The sequence below is a fragment of the Neofelis nebulosa genome, chromosome 4, assembly GCF_028018385.1.
Source record: "Neofelis nebulosa isolate mNeoNeb1 chromosome 4, mNeoNeb1.pri, whole genome shotgun sequence".
Taxonomy (NCBI): domain Eukaryota; kingdom Metazoa; phylum Chordata; class Mammalia; order Carnivora; family Felidae; genus Neofelis; species Neofelis nebulosa.
In genome coordinates, this window is record NC_080785.1 from 61,969,911 (window position 1) to 61,986,317 (window position 16,407).

The following is a 16,407-nucleotide window of genomic DNA, read 5'->3' on the forward strand; positions in this document are numbered from 1 at the left end:
GCCGTTCTGCCATCTTGGCCTTTCCCTCTCAATTACAATTCTTAATTAAAATAATATTTTCAGTATCAATCCTTAGTTATTTTGTAGAACAGTGGCTCCAATGCAAATGTATATTTTCCTTAATGAATTTTCCATGTGAGAATATCTCTATGATATGCAGATCATTTCATGGGCATTTCAGACAGTATCCAGCTGGAAGACAGATTACCAGATATGTTGTCTTTCCAAGGAATCACTCTTATAAATATTTTGTCCAAGGCATTGAACAAGTGTACACCTCAGAAAGTTAAATATGAATAGATGAATAAGGGAAAAAATAGCAAATGCAGAAAATAGTTTTAAGGATTGGTTATTTAAGAGTATTATCATCAAATAATGAATACCAAAAGGAGAAAGGGAATTTTCTCCATAGTCTCACATCAACAGTTATCTTGAAATTAAATAATTGTCTTTCCAGATAAATAGAAATAATTATTATACTTTACCTTGGAACAAGGTGTGTAATATTTTTCTCTAAGATAGTGTGACCATTATCTTTTCAAGTTACAAAGATTTCAAGAGCTTAGTAGAAATATGTAGAAAGGGAACTTGCTCTCAGAACTACTTAATAGCTTTTTAAAACAACTCTTCCTAATGTAGCTGTACCATTAGAGTATCTTTGGGATGTTTTTAAAACTCCAGCTATATACATTTCACTTAGCATATAAACTGCTACAGTGTGACTTACTATTTTTAACAATAGTTTCAGGTTTTTTTTCAATCTGTTTGTACATTTGTTATAATTCTCCCACAAGTAGATATGAACTTCAATGTTGGGGTGACTGGCTCTCCAAATATTTTATTCTATAATGTTGTAGGTGTTTATTTACTGCTGCTGACCACACCTTAAATAAGACATTTTTTTATATCACCTTGGGATTTACATTAATAGCAATAGCAATTTCTGGATCTTCTCTATTTCTAAAATACTATTTTTTGCTATCGTGACCTCAGATGCAGTTAAATCAGTTTTTAAGTAAAATGCTCTAATAAGTTTTTTTTCCCTAATAGAAGTCCCCTGAGCAACAGCTAGACTAAATATATACTTACTAAAGATTATATATAATCTTTACAATCAGGCTAAATATATATAAATTCAGATTAAAGTCTCTGTCAACCTCTTTGCGTCATCAGAGATTGTTTTTTTTTTCCTCCTGGAAATGCAATGTTCTCAGTGAAACAGGGACCCAGGTAGGAAGATGTAGCAGCAAAAATTTTGCTGATTAATTCTCAATTTCTTTATGCATCTCTTTAAGGATAAGAACAGTGGTTAATTCAACCTTAGCTGCATATAAAAATCATGTGAGGAGAATTTTAAAAGTTATCATGTCTAGTGGGATCCACTCTAGTGGATTCAATCATCATCACTGTGTTTTAAGCCCAGGTATCAGTATATTTTAAAAACTACCCACATGATTCTAAGATGGATCCCAGTTTGAGTATTACTTGGTTAGACACAAAGCTGTTTGGGTTATTTTGCTTATTTGAAATACTATATAGTTAAGGGAGACTTTAATTTTCACATTTAACTTTGTACTGAATACTAATATGTTATATGTGCATTAATGTTAGCTCAGTATTTAGACTAGAAAATTTTCATTTAAACAGTTTAAGCTACAAACCTTATTTCCTACTGGATTAAAATAGCCACTGAAAGATGATTTAGATTGAGTGCATAAAAAGATTTCTAGGCCACAGATAACCTTTGCAATAAGGGGAAAATACCACGTGGGGAAGCTTAGACTTTGAAGAAAACTTTTGAAGCACTGAGTTGGGGAAGCCAACAGATGACTTTTCCATGGTCCCAAATTGAGATTACAGGCATTAGGAGCCTCTCTCACATTGTCAGAGCTGGATTATTCCTGGAAACCCAATGTCCTCACTGAAACAGGGTCCCATGGTGTTGTCTACTCAGGCACATAAAGGACTAGATGATTAATCTACAGTTGGTTATTTCAGAATTTGGTAGTTTTAAAAATAACAAATGTGCTTTGTAAGTTGGATAGTCTTGGTGTTAACAGTGGAATATGATAATCTTTTCATGGGAGTGAGAAGGCCTAGGACTACTGTTTGGATAGTAAAACCTTGACCTTTGGATAGTAAAGGCCTTGACCTTTAAAGTATATTTACCTTGGAACAAACAAAAAAAGATTTTCTTAGGAGGTATAATGAGAATGTGTTATTTGCAAAATATTTTTAGGATTTTACTTCAGTAATTCTCTGCATTTGCTGTGACTTTCCCTTCTTAATGCACACAGGCAATTTTAATGTTTGAGATTGACTCAGTAATTACATGAAATACATACATTATGTCAAATTTACATATGTTTTAAGGTTTTCAAAAAGAATTGTATATATATTCTAATTCCATTATCAAAGAGAAATATAATCCTAAACAAAAATAAATATGCCAGAAAACACTTTAAAAATATCCATATAAGGGGCGCCTGGGTGGCTCAGTCGGTTAAGTGTCCGACTTCAGCTCAGGTCATGATCTCGCGGTCCGTGGGTTTGAGCCCCGTGTCGGGCTCTGGGCTGATGGCTCAGAGCCTGGAGCCTGCTTCCGATTCTGTGTCTCCCTCTCTCTCTGCCCCTCCCCCATTCATGCTCTGTCTCTCTCTGTCTCAAAAATAAATAAACATTAAAAAAAATTTTAAAAAATATCCATATGACCTTTTTGTTTTGTTTTTTATATTTCATATATAGATAGATAGATAGATAGATAGATATAGATATAGTATTTTTCACCTGTTAATTTAAGTTGGTAAAAAAGAAATAGAATGTTTCCATGTGCTAGAAAAATAGGTAATGAACTTCAGTGAACTAAATTAATGAAAACCATGGACTGCCAAGTTGATGCCTTGGCTATGATGGCAACTTCTATTTTTTTGTTTTGTTTTGCTTTGCTTTTACAAAATAAGGAAAACAGACTTGGGTCATATACCAAAGTTTGGATCACTACTTAAACCCCTTTGGGTTGTATGATTTTGAATAATTAATGGTTACTTTAACCTTGATGTCTTCATGCATTTGTGAGTATTAAATGAAAGAATAAGATACAATGCTTAAAAAAAAGATACAACACTTTGCAATCTCTAAAACAATCTACCCATGCAAATGTTGATTAACAGTGTTAATTGTACTCAATGTGTAAATCAGGTGTAGATTCTAAGAAAGTTATTATAGGGTATTCCATAGAAAGTTAGTTGCTATCTACTGTTGTTGAAGGAAGTCTTGAGAGGTTTTATGAATAAGGTGACAGGTAAACTATGGCATGCATTATGTTTGAACTTCATTTGATATTGAAGAGAATCCCAGGCAAAGAGAACATCATGAGCAAAGGAGGGGCTCTAAAATCATGGGATATGTTACAATGAATATTAACTATAATAAGGAAGGCATGAAAAATAGCTGTTGGTAGGTAGGGTATGGATCATACTGTGACATAACTATTATGCCAAAAGGAGGAGTTTGTGCTTCAATCCAAACACAACAGGAAATTGTTGAAAGTAATGATATTTTTGAAGTCATATTTATGGTGGAACAAAGGAACAGGAATTTATTGGGCACCAGACACTCTGTTACATACAGTACTACAAGGTTTGTATCATTATTCTTATTTTCCGTATTAGAAAACTGAGCCACGGAGACATTAAAAATATGCCCAAGGATATTCAACCACGAATTCTGGAGCCAGGACTCAAATCTAAAACTCTCTATCTTTAAATGTTTCCATAATTCCATGAGACCTTTGTGATTAATCTGAGAAGTGTGTGTTGAGTTTTTTGGAATGAAAAGTCAAAGAGACTGTGAAATCACAAAGGAAGTTCATTCAAGATGGAAATCACAAAGGAAGTTCATTCAAGATGTAGCAGACACTTAAGTAGATCATCAGTCCCCATATACATTTCCTCTGTCCTTGCATATAACCAAAGCATTTGCTGAACAAAATGATCCCTCCCCTTTTTTGGTTCAGTAGCACCTTAGTGCTTAGATGATTCTGTTGGTGGTAGAGCAAGTAATCTAAAATCCCATAGTCTTTGTTGTGTTTAGTAATATTAAATTGCTTCCTAGTAAAATGGATATGGTTTTACCAGGATATTACTTCCTGGTAAAATGGATATAGGGCAGTGATTTGCTTCTACTGTTCTTCTCCAAGTCTCCTGCCCTATTAGCTGAGTCAAGCATCAGTGCCTCTGGAATTAGCCATGTATTTCATGTCATGACCCTCCTTTGCTTTCTAAGAGACCCTGTATTTGGTACTAAGCATCTGTCCTGATCCCTGATCCAAGGATGAAATCAGCTGTTTGAACCTGGCTGCCCTACACTTCAGTTGCCAGGCTTCTTTGATGCCAGACCTTTGTTTCATTACAGATATGTATTACCTGTGAATTGATTCCCCAGTTCACAGCTGCCTGCCTGGCTGCCTGCCTACCTAGATTTCTCAGTATTGCTCAGCCCAGAATCTGTCACTGTGCTCTCTTATTTGAAGCTCCAATATTAGCTGAAATGTGGTTGAGATTATGTCTTTTCACTAACCATCTATTCACCCAGGCATCACTTATTTTATGTCTGTCTTATACTAGAGAGTAGGTCAGATTAAGTTATATGTCCTTTCTCCTCTCCACCACCCCAGTGCTGTTTGAACAGACGTGATTTAGAGTTGACATAATTAGAAAGATAGGAATGTTTATGGTGACAAGTAATAGGAGCAAATCCAGAAAAGCAGAATTATAAAATAAGTAAGTGACGTTTCGCCTTTGAAGGTCGGTAGAACACAACAGCAGGATCTTTACAATCTACTGCAGTTTGGGAATCCACACAGATATGTAGACTGTTCATATAAGGCAATTCTGATTAAAGATTAGGGGACCAAGTCAGGATATCTGGAACCCTTTGATGTTTCATACCAGAATCTTAATCTATAGAATATTGGCTGGGTAAGTCAAGGCTTCAGTGGTCAAGAGACTGGGCCCAAGAGAGGTTATTGGGACTGGAATAGAACAACAAGATAATGTTCCAGTTCGTAAACTAGATTGTGAAGTGGAGATTGGATCATGAATATACTTTAGATATCAAGATTAAAAATGAAATTTGACAATTGAAAAAGGGGTAAATGGAGTGAATGGTGATTGATCTAAATATGAATCAGTGCTTGTTAAATTGTCCCTGAGCAGGATCATCATTGAAACACAGAGATTTTGCCTCTTAATTTGTTAAATTTATTCCTAGTGGTCTCCCACTAAGAATACTCTAATATAAACTATGACCAAGAAAATCCTAAAAAATGACATGAATAATTTTAAGGACTATTGCCCTCTCTGGAGCATTCATAAATGATTACTGAGTGTGTGTGTGTGTGTGTGTGTGTGTGTCTGGGCGGGGGGGTTACTCCTATGGAAACCTGAAATGAAAAGCCTATCTTTAGGCAATGTCTTTAACGTTCTTCGGAAAGCCTAGGTATAAGAAAGCAAATTTTCTCCTCCCCCTTTCATTTTATCATAGGGCTCAGATATGGCTAAAATAGCCAGAGTCCTTGGGATATCTTATTCCAAAATTTGTGAATCTAGAAATGTGTACGTCTATGTAGTTGTATACAGAAGTATCTGCATCTACATCTATAAATTAGAAGAAGTAAAAGTTTTCTGCTAAGTTACAATAATGCCTTATTATTTACAAAGAAGGATTTGGGACAAAAGATTCAGCTTCATGTCTCTCTTTAGTTTTTTTAAAGTTTATTCATTTATTTTGAGAGAAAGGGAGAGAGATAGAGAGAAAGGGAGACGGCATTAGTGGCAGAGGAGCAGAGAGAAAGAGAGAGAAAATGAGAACCCCAAGCAGACTCTGCACTGTCAGTGGAGAAGCCAATCCTGGGCTCAGACTCATTAACTGGGAGATCAGGACCTGAGCTACAATGAAAAGTCAGACACTTAACTGACTGAGCCACCCGGGTGCCCCTCATCTCTCTCTTTAATATAGAACCTGGTCTCTAAAGTAGTTTTAAGTTTCTGCCAAGGTAAATGTCAAAGCAATCACTGTAATTTGTTTTAATTAAGAAATAGCTTTGATCAATTGAATCACAATATTTATTGCAATTTCATTACTTCATCTTTGTAATAAATTTGAGTGCTATGTAAAAATAAAATGTACATTTTCTTCCCCAGAGCAACCTACAATCTAGCAGGAAGCAAGACGTAACAAATTAACTCTGATCACAGTACAGAAAGTGGTAGCAAAATATATACTGAAAAAGAAATATATAGGAAAGTGTAACCGTCTTCAAACATGTTACACCACACACACACACACACACACACACACACGCACACACACACACACACACACACACCAATCTCAACAGCAAAAAGATAAACAACCCCGTTAAAAAATAGTCAAAAGACTTGAATAGACATCTCTTCAAAAAAGATACACATATGGCCAATAAGCATTTGAAAAGATGTTCAGGGGCACCTGGGGGGCTCTGTCTGTTAAGCGTCTGACTTTGGCTCAGGTCACAATCTTGCAGTCTGTGAGTTCGAGCCTCACATAGGGCTCTGTGCTGACAGCTCGGAGCCTGGAGCCTGCTTCAAATTCTGTGTCTTCCTCTCTCTTTGCTCCTCCCCCACTCACACTCTGTCTCTCTGTCTGTCTCTCTCAAAAATAAATAAACATGTTTTAAATTTTTTTAAAAATGAAAAGATGTTGAACATCATTAGCCATTAACAAATAACTAATGAAATACAAATCAAAAGCATTTCATTCCTTTTAAGGTGTCTCTGATAATAATTAAAAAAAAAACTAGGAAAGTATAGCAAAGATGTAGAGAAATTAGAATTCTTATACATTATTGATAGGAATGTGAAGTAGGATAGCACTGTGAAAATCTGTTTGGCAGTTCCACCAAATGTTCCACATGGAGTTTCCGTATGACCTAGCAGTTCTCCTCTTCAGTGTATACCCCTGAGAATTAAAATATGTATTTGCACAAAATCATGTATGCTTGAATGTTTGTTCATAGTGGCATTCTTCATAATAACTGAAACATGGAAACAACTCAAATGTACATGAGATGATGACTGGATAAACAAAATGTGGTATATCCATAACATGGAATATTTTTTAGTTATAAAAAGGAATAAAGTACAGACACATACTGTAGCATATGTGAACCTTGAAGTAAAAGAAGCCAAACAAAGACAACAAATTATATAATTCCATTTTTATGGAATGTCCAGAATATGGAGGTTGTTTTTGGGGTGATGAAAATATTTTGGAATTATGTAGGGTGATGGTTGCCCAGCAATATGAATACATTTTAAAAACCCACGGATTTGTATAGTTTAAAATGGTCAAAATAGAATCTGTGTTATGTGGACTTTTTAATAATATAAAAACAATACAGTCACACAAAAAACCTCACAGAACTTACAACATAAACAAAATTGCACACTCTAAATGAAAGTATAATTCACAAAATATAGACATGATTCACTTGATGGGGATCTAAGAATTAATTTTCTGGCAGGATGCCTCAAAAGCTCATTTGTAAATTAGTATTTTTGGAACTGGGAATTATTTTATGTTACAAACATCACTGAATCTTGGGGAAATGAAAGGAGGATGATATTCAAATGCTAGGACCATACCTTCTTCCCTAATGGAAAACTAAACAGCTTCTGCTTATTTCCCACATTTCAGTTTCAGCCTTGTTTTATCACTATTAATCAAACTTGATTGAATGTTTAGATGGCTTATCAGTATTAGTGGTTAGTTTTCTCTAAGTTAAGTATATTGTAAGTCTTAGATTGCCTTATCAAAATTATATTTTGATAACTATGAGAGCATTGTATTAGTAGATTGCATATATTTATATTCTACTTATTTATATTTTTCTAATATTTATTTTCTTTCATGACATTATTTCCATATTAACTCAGGATTCTTTTGTCACAATCTTTGTATGGTGAACATCCTAAAATATTTCAAAATATTTCAAAATTGAAAAAGCAATTCAAAATTATTTTGGTAACATATCTAAACCTTTTAAAAAATGTTTATTTATTTATTTTGAGAGAGACAGAGAGTAAGCTGGGGAGTGGATGAGAGAGAGGGAAAGAAAGAATCCCAAGCAGACTCCGCACTGTCAGTATGGAGCCCAACCCAACATGGGCTCCATCTCATAAACCTTGAGGTCATGGCCTCAGCTGAAACCAAGAGTCAGATGTTTAACTGATTGAGCCCCCCCCAGGTGCACTTAAACTTTTTTTTTAAGTTTATTTATTCTGAGAGAAAGAGAGAAAGAGAACCAGTGAGGGAGGGGCAGAGAGAGAGAGGGAGGAAGAAGATCTGAAGTAGTCTCTGTGCTGACAGCAGAGAGCCTGATGAGGGGCTCAAACTCATGGACTGTGAGAGCATGACCTGAGCCAAAGTCGGACACTAAACCAACTGAGCCACCCAGGTGCCCCTAAACTTTTTTCGTGTGTTTTTTAAATTTGGAGCTATAAATAGCTTTTCATTGAATGCTTCCTCAATGGGGCAGCATCCCTTCTGGCAAGTAGAGAGATACTTCTTCAACTTTGTTTCTTAATTTTTTTTCCTAAACTTTGTTTCTTAATTGAATTAAGCTTTAGTTTGTTCTTTGTGTATATTTAGAAAATTCCTTGTAAAACCATCTGCAAAATACTACAATGTGTACCTTGCCTCTGACTGGATTCACCATTGAGGCTTAACTACACATTTCATGGTGTTTATTTGTCCAGCAGGGTTATTCTTTGCTAATGGAGTAAAATATGTAAAATGTACTGTGTTAATTGTAAAGTTCAATAAAAAATGCCTATGTTTACTTTTTTTCTTTTTTAAATGTTTATTTATTTATTTTGAGAGAGACAGAGTGAGTGTGTGCACAAATGGGGGAGGGGAAGAAAGAGAGGGAGAGAGAGAATCCCAAGCAGGCCCTAAGCTCAGCACGGAGCTTGATCTCATGACCTTGAGATCATGACCTGAACCAAAATCAAAAGTTGGAGGCTTAACCGACTGAGCCACCCAGGCACCCCCTATATTTTCTTTTTAAACTAAGCTTATTTCATTCATTTAGATGTTATGTTATCAAAATAAAGAGAAGAGATTCTACTTTTTTATATGTTTGCTCATTAATTTATGTAGTACATAGGTAATGGCCTTATTCTTGGGCAATACACTTGGAAAACATAGTATTTCTGTCCCTTTCTTTTTTGTGTGTGATTGCTTTTTTCAACCAAATAGCCTTTCGAAAATGATAAAGAACGTTTTACATGTTCATTTTAAAACTGAGTGTCTGTTGGTGGTTATATTTTAATGGGTCTTTGTTTCTGAACTGGGTTACTTAACCACAATAGGCATCTACAAACAATTTGTGTGTTCTCTATTTCTTTATAGATTCCACAAAGAAATTAAAGGATGTTCTTGAAGAATTCCATGGTAATGGTGTGCTTGCAAAGTATAATCCTGAAGGGGTAAAACTTCTTTTTCATTTATATCAGTTTCATATATGTGATTGGAGAAAGGGTTTCTTAATGAAGAGTCCTTGGAAATATATGTACCATATACCATACCATAAATGAAATAAAATTCATAATGAAATGCTATTTTGGAAAATACATAAAATAGTGTACTACTTTTTCCATTCAAAAAAACGTTTGCTGATGAAAATAACATTTCTATATTGGGTGCTTGAAAGAGTATAGGTCACCTCTAATATGGTCTTAGGTTCTTTCCCTAGATGCTAAAGATACTGCAATTCTGAATTGGCTTGCTCAGGTAGGATCGGGTCAGGATTAGATAGAAGGGAAGACAAAGTGTGCTTGCCACTCACTCTGTGACCTACACGTTTTAACCCCAGATCAAAATTCGTTGGGGGCAGGAGAGTTACTCCTTCAGAGAATGATTCCCTTGACTACAGAAAGATCTGTAATTGTAAAAGCCACTTTGGGTAAAAAAGAGGAATTTCTTCACCCTATCTTGTTTTAACCTACTACCAGTAAGCTGACAAGTCCCTGAAATTCCTTCCTTGTAAAAACTTCATGTCCTGTCGATTGCTTTTGGACACCTTGCTTGAATGAATGTCTTTCCTTTCCTAATTACTTGTTAAATAACCTTCCTTTTAATGCTACCTGAGTGATGCTACGTTTAAATGTTTGAGCACCTTTGCTGTGAGTTCTTTGGCAGTTTCTCTGAATGATAGTTGTGTTGTATGGGAGATAAAACAAATTACCCTTTGGAAAAGGCCCTTTCCCCTGGATGAATTATTTAGCCAGCTAGATAGATTTGTTTGCTGATTTAACTGCGATTTGTTTTTTGTAATCATTGTCATTACAGTTTTGAATGTTTATAAGAGCACGGTTCCTAGTTTTCCTTCAATATTACTTTTCTTAGGGATTTATAGAATTTGCGTTTTATCAAAACCAAATCTATATATTCTAACCTTAATTCATATTGTTTTATAATTTCCTTTCAGTATTTCCAATAGCTTTTTTTCATGTCATATTTTCTTATTTTGTCTATATTCTGATACATTACTGTAGCTTGTAAAGGTCTTTAATCTAAGATTTGTTTTCTTTTTCAAGAAAGTTAATATTTACAGCCTACAAATGATGGAGAAAATAAGGCAGTTTAAAGCCATTCCCATTTTCCTGTCCTAGGAACAAAAGCAGATATCCAGCGTACATTTCCCTCAGATTTTATTTCCCTGGATGCTATAGTATGAGAAAGAAAATGTTGGCAGAAAAGTTTGTAGAACTGAAAATCTCAAAGACCATAAAAACAGAGTGGGAAAGCTAAGATGACAACTGTACAGAATTGCTGTAAGGCCCAAAAGTGTCATTAATATTTACATTTCTGACCATGCTTGAAAATGTACATGCTATCTAATCTACATACATAGATAAAACTAGGTTTGTTTTTCTCCCTAAAGATAGCTGGTAGCTATAAATTAAGTTGGAATGTAATTTTGTTTGCAAAATAGCCTTTTTGCTTCAATGATTTCATATTTAAAAGACTCTCAAGACTTAGTCTTACTATTATATTTTTCATGAGGATTATCAGTCACTGTATACTGGATTTATTGAGGTAATTACTAGATTCATTCTTAGACACCCATATGATGTCAGCCTATTCAGTAATGTAATAATTCTCCATAAACGTGCAGATCTGCTCTTGAAATGCATTATTAAAATAATGAATTGTTGAAAAACAAAAAGTTAGATCTCATTATGACCCCAAAGTAATTCTAATTTAAAAGCAAAACTACTCCTAATCTAACATTGATAGGTCTTTTCCCTTAGGAAAAAAAATAAATAAAGTTTATATGACTCTTAAACACTAGTATGTATTTTACAAAAGTCAATAGGAGGTAATTAGGAATATTTAATGTTGAAAAATAAATCTTTAAAGCCTTGAGGTTCTCTTCAGAACATGACTTCATCCAGTTTCTGAAAGGTTACTATAACAGTATGCAGAATTCACATGGGAAGTTATCACTCTCTATTGACCGGACAGGTTAATCCTAAAGTTCTTTGCCACAGATGACTACTTAATTGATGTCCCCTTATACAAGAAAATTTGGAAAAAAATATTTAATCTACACTACTTTTAGAATAAATAATAAATCCTTTGTTTTCTAAAATGAACATTGCTTATGTCATCCATATAAAAGATATTTGCAAAGAAACAAAGAAAGAACAGTCTAAATATCTCTTACTACTTGCTTCTCTTTTAAAGCTGCTTATATGGTAGGTGCACTGTATTTCTTATCTCTTTTAATTACTGAGTTCTAAATCTTTGTATAAAGGCTTAATATAATGAATATGTGACCTGTTTGTGTATTTTAATGGAGAAGAAATACTAATTGCAATATATGGATGAATCTAATGGAGAATAAATACTAACTGCAATATACAGATGAATCAATTATTTTTAATTTGTGTCTTTTAAATATCATGTAACAATCACTCTTTGAAAAAAATAAATAACCAAATCAAAAAAAATATATTATTCTAAACAATGGCACTAAAGATTCCCTAAGAACAAAAATTTTAAAAAGGTCTTAAGTTTCCCAAACAGATAAGATTATCACGTTTTTAGATAAAGTCATTATAAGAAAACTAAAATTACTTTCTCAAGATTCACAAGCTAGTTTCATGATAAGAGCCATAATTAAAACCTAATTATCTGGAATCCCAGATTAAGATTAATGCCCTTTCTTCTTCACTTTGTTGACTGGCCATAAAATGAAAAGGAAGGTTTTGGGAGATGAGAATAAGGGGAAAAGAAAGGTATGTCACGTACATTGAATGGCATTTCTTATGTAATGAGTATGGCATATTCCCATGCATGTAATTACTACTAACTCATACCTAACAAGGTAAGAGATTCTTGTTAGTCTCCAACTAATATTACATGAATGATATAATGTTAAGAGTATGATTACAGCTAGTTTTTAGTAGCCATCCAATCTCAGTGAGAAGACTCACAGTGAATATAGTCAGCATATCTCAGATATAAATGATTCATGAAAGTAACGGAATTTGATAATATGAGAAAGAACCAGTTTGGCATTGCATTTTATATATATGTAAAATATACATAGAATATTATAGTATAAGTAATTGTGTGTGTGTGTGTGTGTGTGTGTGTGTATCTTTTTCCCTCCTGGATTTCAAATTCAATTCTATATTGTTCCATTGATGTTTAAAAACATGGGAAAAAATAAGTAGTACTATATGTATGGGAAGATATTTTTCTTTAAAGGCATTGCAATGGGCTAGTTAAACATGTTATTCCAAAAGATGGAAACATTAGGATTGAGAAATAAGTATTCATAATCTAATATATATTTATAATGCTGTTATATTTTCATAATTTTCTCTGGAAGGTTTTAAAAATCTTTATGTGTTGTTCATTATATCTATCTCCTATCAGTTAGAACTATTTCCTTATTACACTCAAAGATTGACCTAGTAAGTGATTCTCAAATTTTAGCTTGTATCAGAATCACCTGTGGGTCTTCTTAAAACACAGGTTTCTGCCTGTTCCCCTACCCTCTCAGTTTCTGTGTTTCTGGGGTAAGGCTCAAAAATGTATATTCCTATCAGTTTCACAGTTTATGATAATGATGCTGTTTCAGGACCACATTTTGAGACCCATGGATCTAGGGTATGTTTTAAAATCAATCTGTAAAATTGACCTTTTAGTTTGTCAACAATATGAGATAATGAGTATAAATTACCTTACATTAACACATGTATTCTTTCTTTCCTTGCATGCACAGAAACAAGACATTCTTAACCAAGTAAGACATTTTCTTTTCTATTGAAATCTGTCTTTTCTTTTTTTATTCTGATGTGAGCTATGAATTTCTCATCCATATCACTGACCTGTACTTCTGTACCATTAAGATTCATATAATATGCAAGTCTATCCATAATACTTAGTAGGTTATAATTGACTGACACTTGTTCACATCAAAGTCTCAAACGGAGGAGCTAATGTCTTAATGGATTCAAAGAGGGTCTAGATGGTGGGCTTTAGTTTTATAGGCTCTTTAATTTTCTAATTTCACCAAAACATGGATCAGACTCCAATAAAATAATTCATTTAATGAAAGTCTTAATTTATTCTTTTACAATGGGAGGTTTATAATTGCATTTAAATGCAATTGATAGAGATTTCATTGTGGGGGGGGCATCTACAGTGCTGTTAGAATCTGTGAGAAAAATATAATTGAAAAGCTGTTGATCTTTGCCTTCCTGGGAAAAAAGAGTAAACCATCTGTTGTTTCAGTCACTCTCTCCTAGCAACGCCTATTTTGTAAAGGAAGTTTGGGGTCCATAGTTCAGCTGGGTGCCTAGAATTACAACTCATTTTGGGAATCTCTAAATGGATTTTTCTATCATACTAGGAATATATCATACCAAAATGCATGAGATATTTAAAACCATAATATTGTCTCCCTTGAAAGTAATGGGTATGTATTAGCAGCTTTTTATTCACACGTTTCCCTATGGTCTCAATGACAGCAAACACTGTGATCTCATCCCCGACATATCACAGTGCATCTGGTTACATCAGAATGATCTTGATCGACTAGAAACAGGTCCTCCATATTACAGTCTCCTAGGATGAGGTAGGACTGAAATGGCAACTTATTGACTGTGATGACTTTCACCAGTCTCTTTCAGAGGATGACACTTCCCTGATATTATCCCTGACCTCTATGGAAACCTACCAACCACCACCCCACCCAAGACGGACTAGATGGACTTTATGGTTTTAGGGGACAACTCTTCAGAGTAAATGGCTGCTTTTATATAGCATGCTTTAGCTATGAAAGGACATTTACTGAACACGTTGGTCAACAAACACACCTTTCTGCACAATCGGCATCCCTACCAGGGACTGTCTGAAAACTGGTGTCAAAGTTAGCCCTGCCCTTCTTAGGCTCAGTGGGATGAGTTTCTTCCTTTTCCTTGCTCAGTCTTTGTTCCATATGGAAATGTTTAGTAGGCAAGCGATTTCAGTTGCAGAATAGAAAGAATAGGTATAGCTGAGGTTAGCCAAAGGAAAAAAACACGGCATGCATATTTATTGCTCTATATGGGTTCTTGGTGTATCAGTGCCTATGAGTGTAGGATTTTCTCTTTACATTTCCTGTTAGTAGATGATCCTTGGTGCAAGGCTGAGTTGTATTTCATAGTTCCCTAAGCTTCCCTTATCTTTGTACTTGGTACTCTGTACTGTGGATTCTACTAATATAGAAGGTTACCCTTTACATTTAGATTAGTGAGTTGCTTCATTCCTTTAATAAGAAACCTGGGAATTCATAACTTACATTTGGTAGTGTTGCTGCCTAATATAATATTTTAAGTGTCTTTAACAAGGATATTGACACTGATAGAATTGTTAGCAATGATATAAACACCCTTTTATTGTAAGCTATAATTGTCCTTCCAGAACCGAATTCAACCTTTGCCATTAAAGAAAGCATCTGGAAAGTATAACAGAAAATGTGGTCTTAGGAGTTCAACTGAACTGAGTTCAAATCCCACATCTGCCACATATTAGCAGTTCGTGTACAAATGATTAGCCTCCATTTGTTCAGCTGTCAAACAAGAGGAATACTGGCCTTATTGAGTTGTTAAAAGGGTTAAATTCTAAAGTGTGTATAAAATACTTAGCTCTGTGCCTGATGTGTAGGTATTCCAGTGATGTTTAAAGACAGTGGCTGTTAGTCACACTTTAGCAACCAGCATGATTTCATACAAAATTTCTAGAATATATGTGAAAAAAGGTGGGAATATATGAGATACACCATCAGCCTATCCTATCACCTTTATTTTCTTAGAGCCTCACTTTTCTCAACTATAAAGTGAGAAAATATAACTCTGATGTCTTTTCCAACTCTAAATTGATTTCCTTCTACCATGAGGTACGAGTGGAGGACACAAGATGTGATTTGTTTCCCTGCCAAGCCTGGCCACCATCCAGAATGCTGTCCTGCTCCTAGAGTTATTGTGTCTGTTGTATCTGTTCTGCCTCCCACAACTGCATAAATGCCAGGGCAGTTAGCAAGGAATGGAAGGAACATGTCAACCAGTATTTCTGCTTCTCTTCCCTACTCCTGTCAACACAAAGGCAGCCATTTTCCTCTTATCATGCTACAAGCAGAGAACAGTTTTGAAAATTTACCACCAAACTGAATAATAAAATGCCTTTGATAATTCTGTATTATTAACATCATATTCACTATGTGTTAATTATTGTTGAAATATGTAGTAACTTTCTTTTCATGATGGGGCTTGGGTTTTACACCTTGATTCGCCGAGAATTGCTCTGCCCTACAAGGGAGCCATGTAAAAGTTTGAGAAGATACTTACATAGATACTTATGAGTTTAATTAGTTACATTTTATCATAATTAAACACATAAATTTGAATAGCTTCTTACAGGTTTCTCATAAATGCACTGAGGATCCAATCTCGATATTGTAAAAAAAAAATAGTATCTTGTATCTATCACAACATTTAGAATTTGTGAATGGACCATTTGCAGTACCCTATCCTAAATTGAAACTTCAATGATCTGACTATTTCAAGTGGTGAGGTGATACCTGTCACAGTTGATGTATTTCTCCCCTAATTTTCTATAATAGACATATGAGAATGTATTTTCTACTATTCTAGTCTGCCGTCACTCTTCTGCTCTCCTGCCCCTCCTCACTGGATTTTATATAAATTCCTTTAAAACAGGAACAATTTAATACCTCAGGACATTTGCACCACCTGTTTTGCCTATCTGATGTTCTCTCTCCAAATATGTGCAAAGCTATCTCCCTCG

The 16,407-nt window shown here is 34.5% G+C and overlaps 1 protein-coding gene across 16 annotated transcripts in view; it reads left to right on the forward strand.

Annotated features, from left to right (window-relative positions):
• The window catches only part of DGKB (diacylglycerol kinase beta), a 790,801-nt gene that overhangs the window by 206,346 nt on the left and 568,048 nt on the right, over positions 1–16,407 (forward strand). For 10 of the 16 annotated variants that reach the window (XM_058724931.1, XM_058724929.1, XM_058724932.1 and 7 more), the window contains exons 3-4: positions 9,454–9,530; positions 13,343–13,363. The exons of 1 other annotated variant lie outside the window; for it this stretch is intronic. In XM_058724931.1, coding sequence (XP_058580914.1) covers positions 9,454–9,530; positions 13,343–13,363 — 98 coding nt within the window. The remainder of the gene's footprint in view (positions 1–9,453; positions 9,531–13,342; positions 13,364–16,407) is intronic. 5 more of the 16 variants (XM_058724935.1, XM_058724939.1, XM_058724940.1 and 2 more) reach the window with 2 other exon arrangements.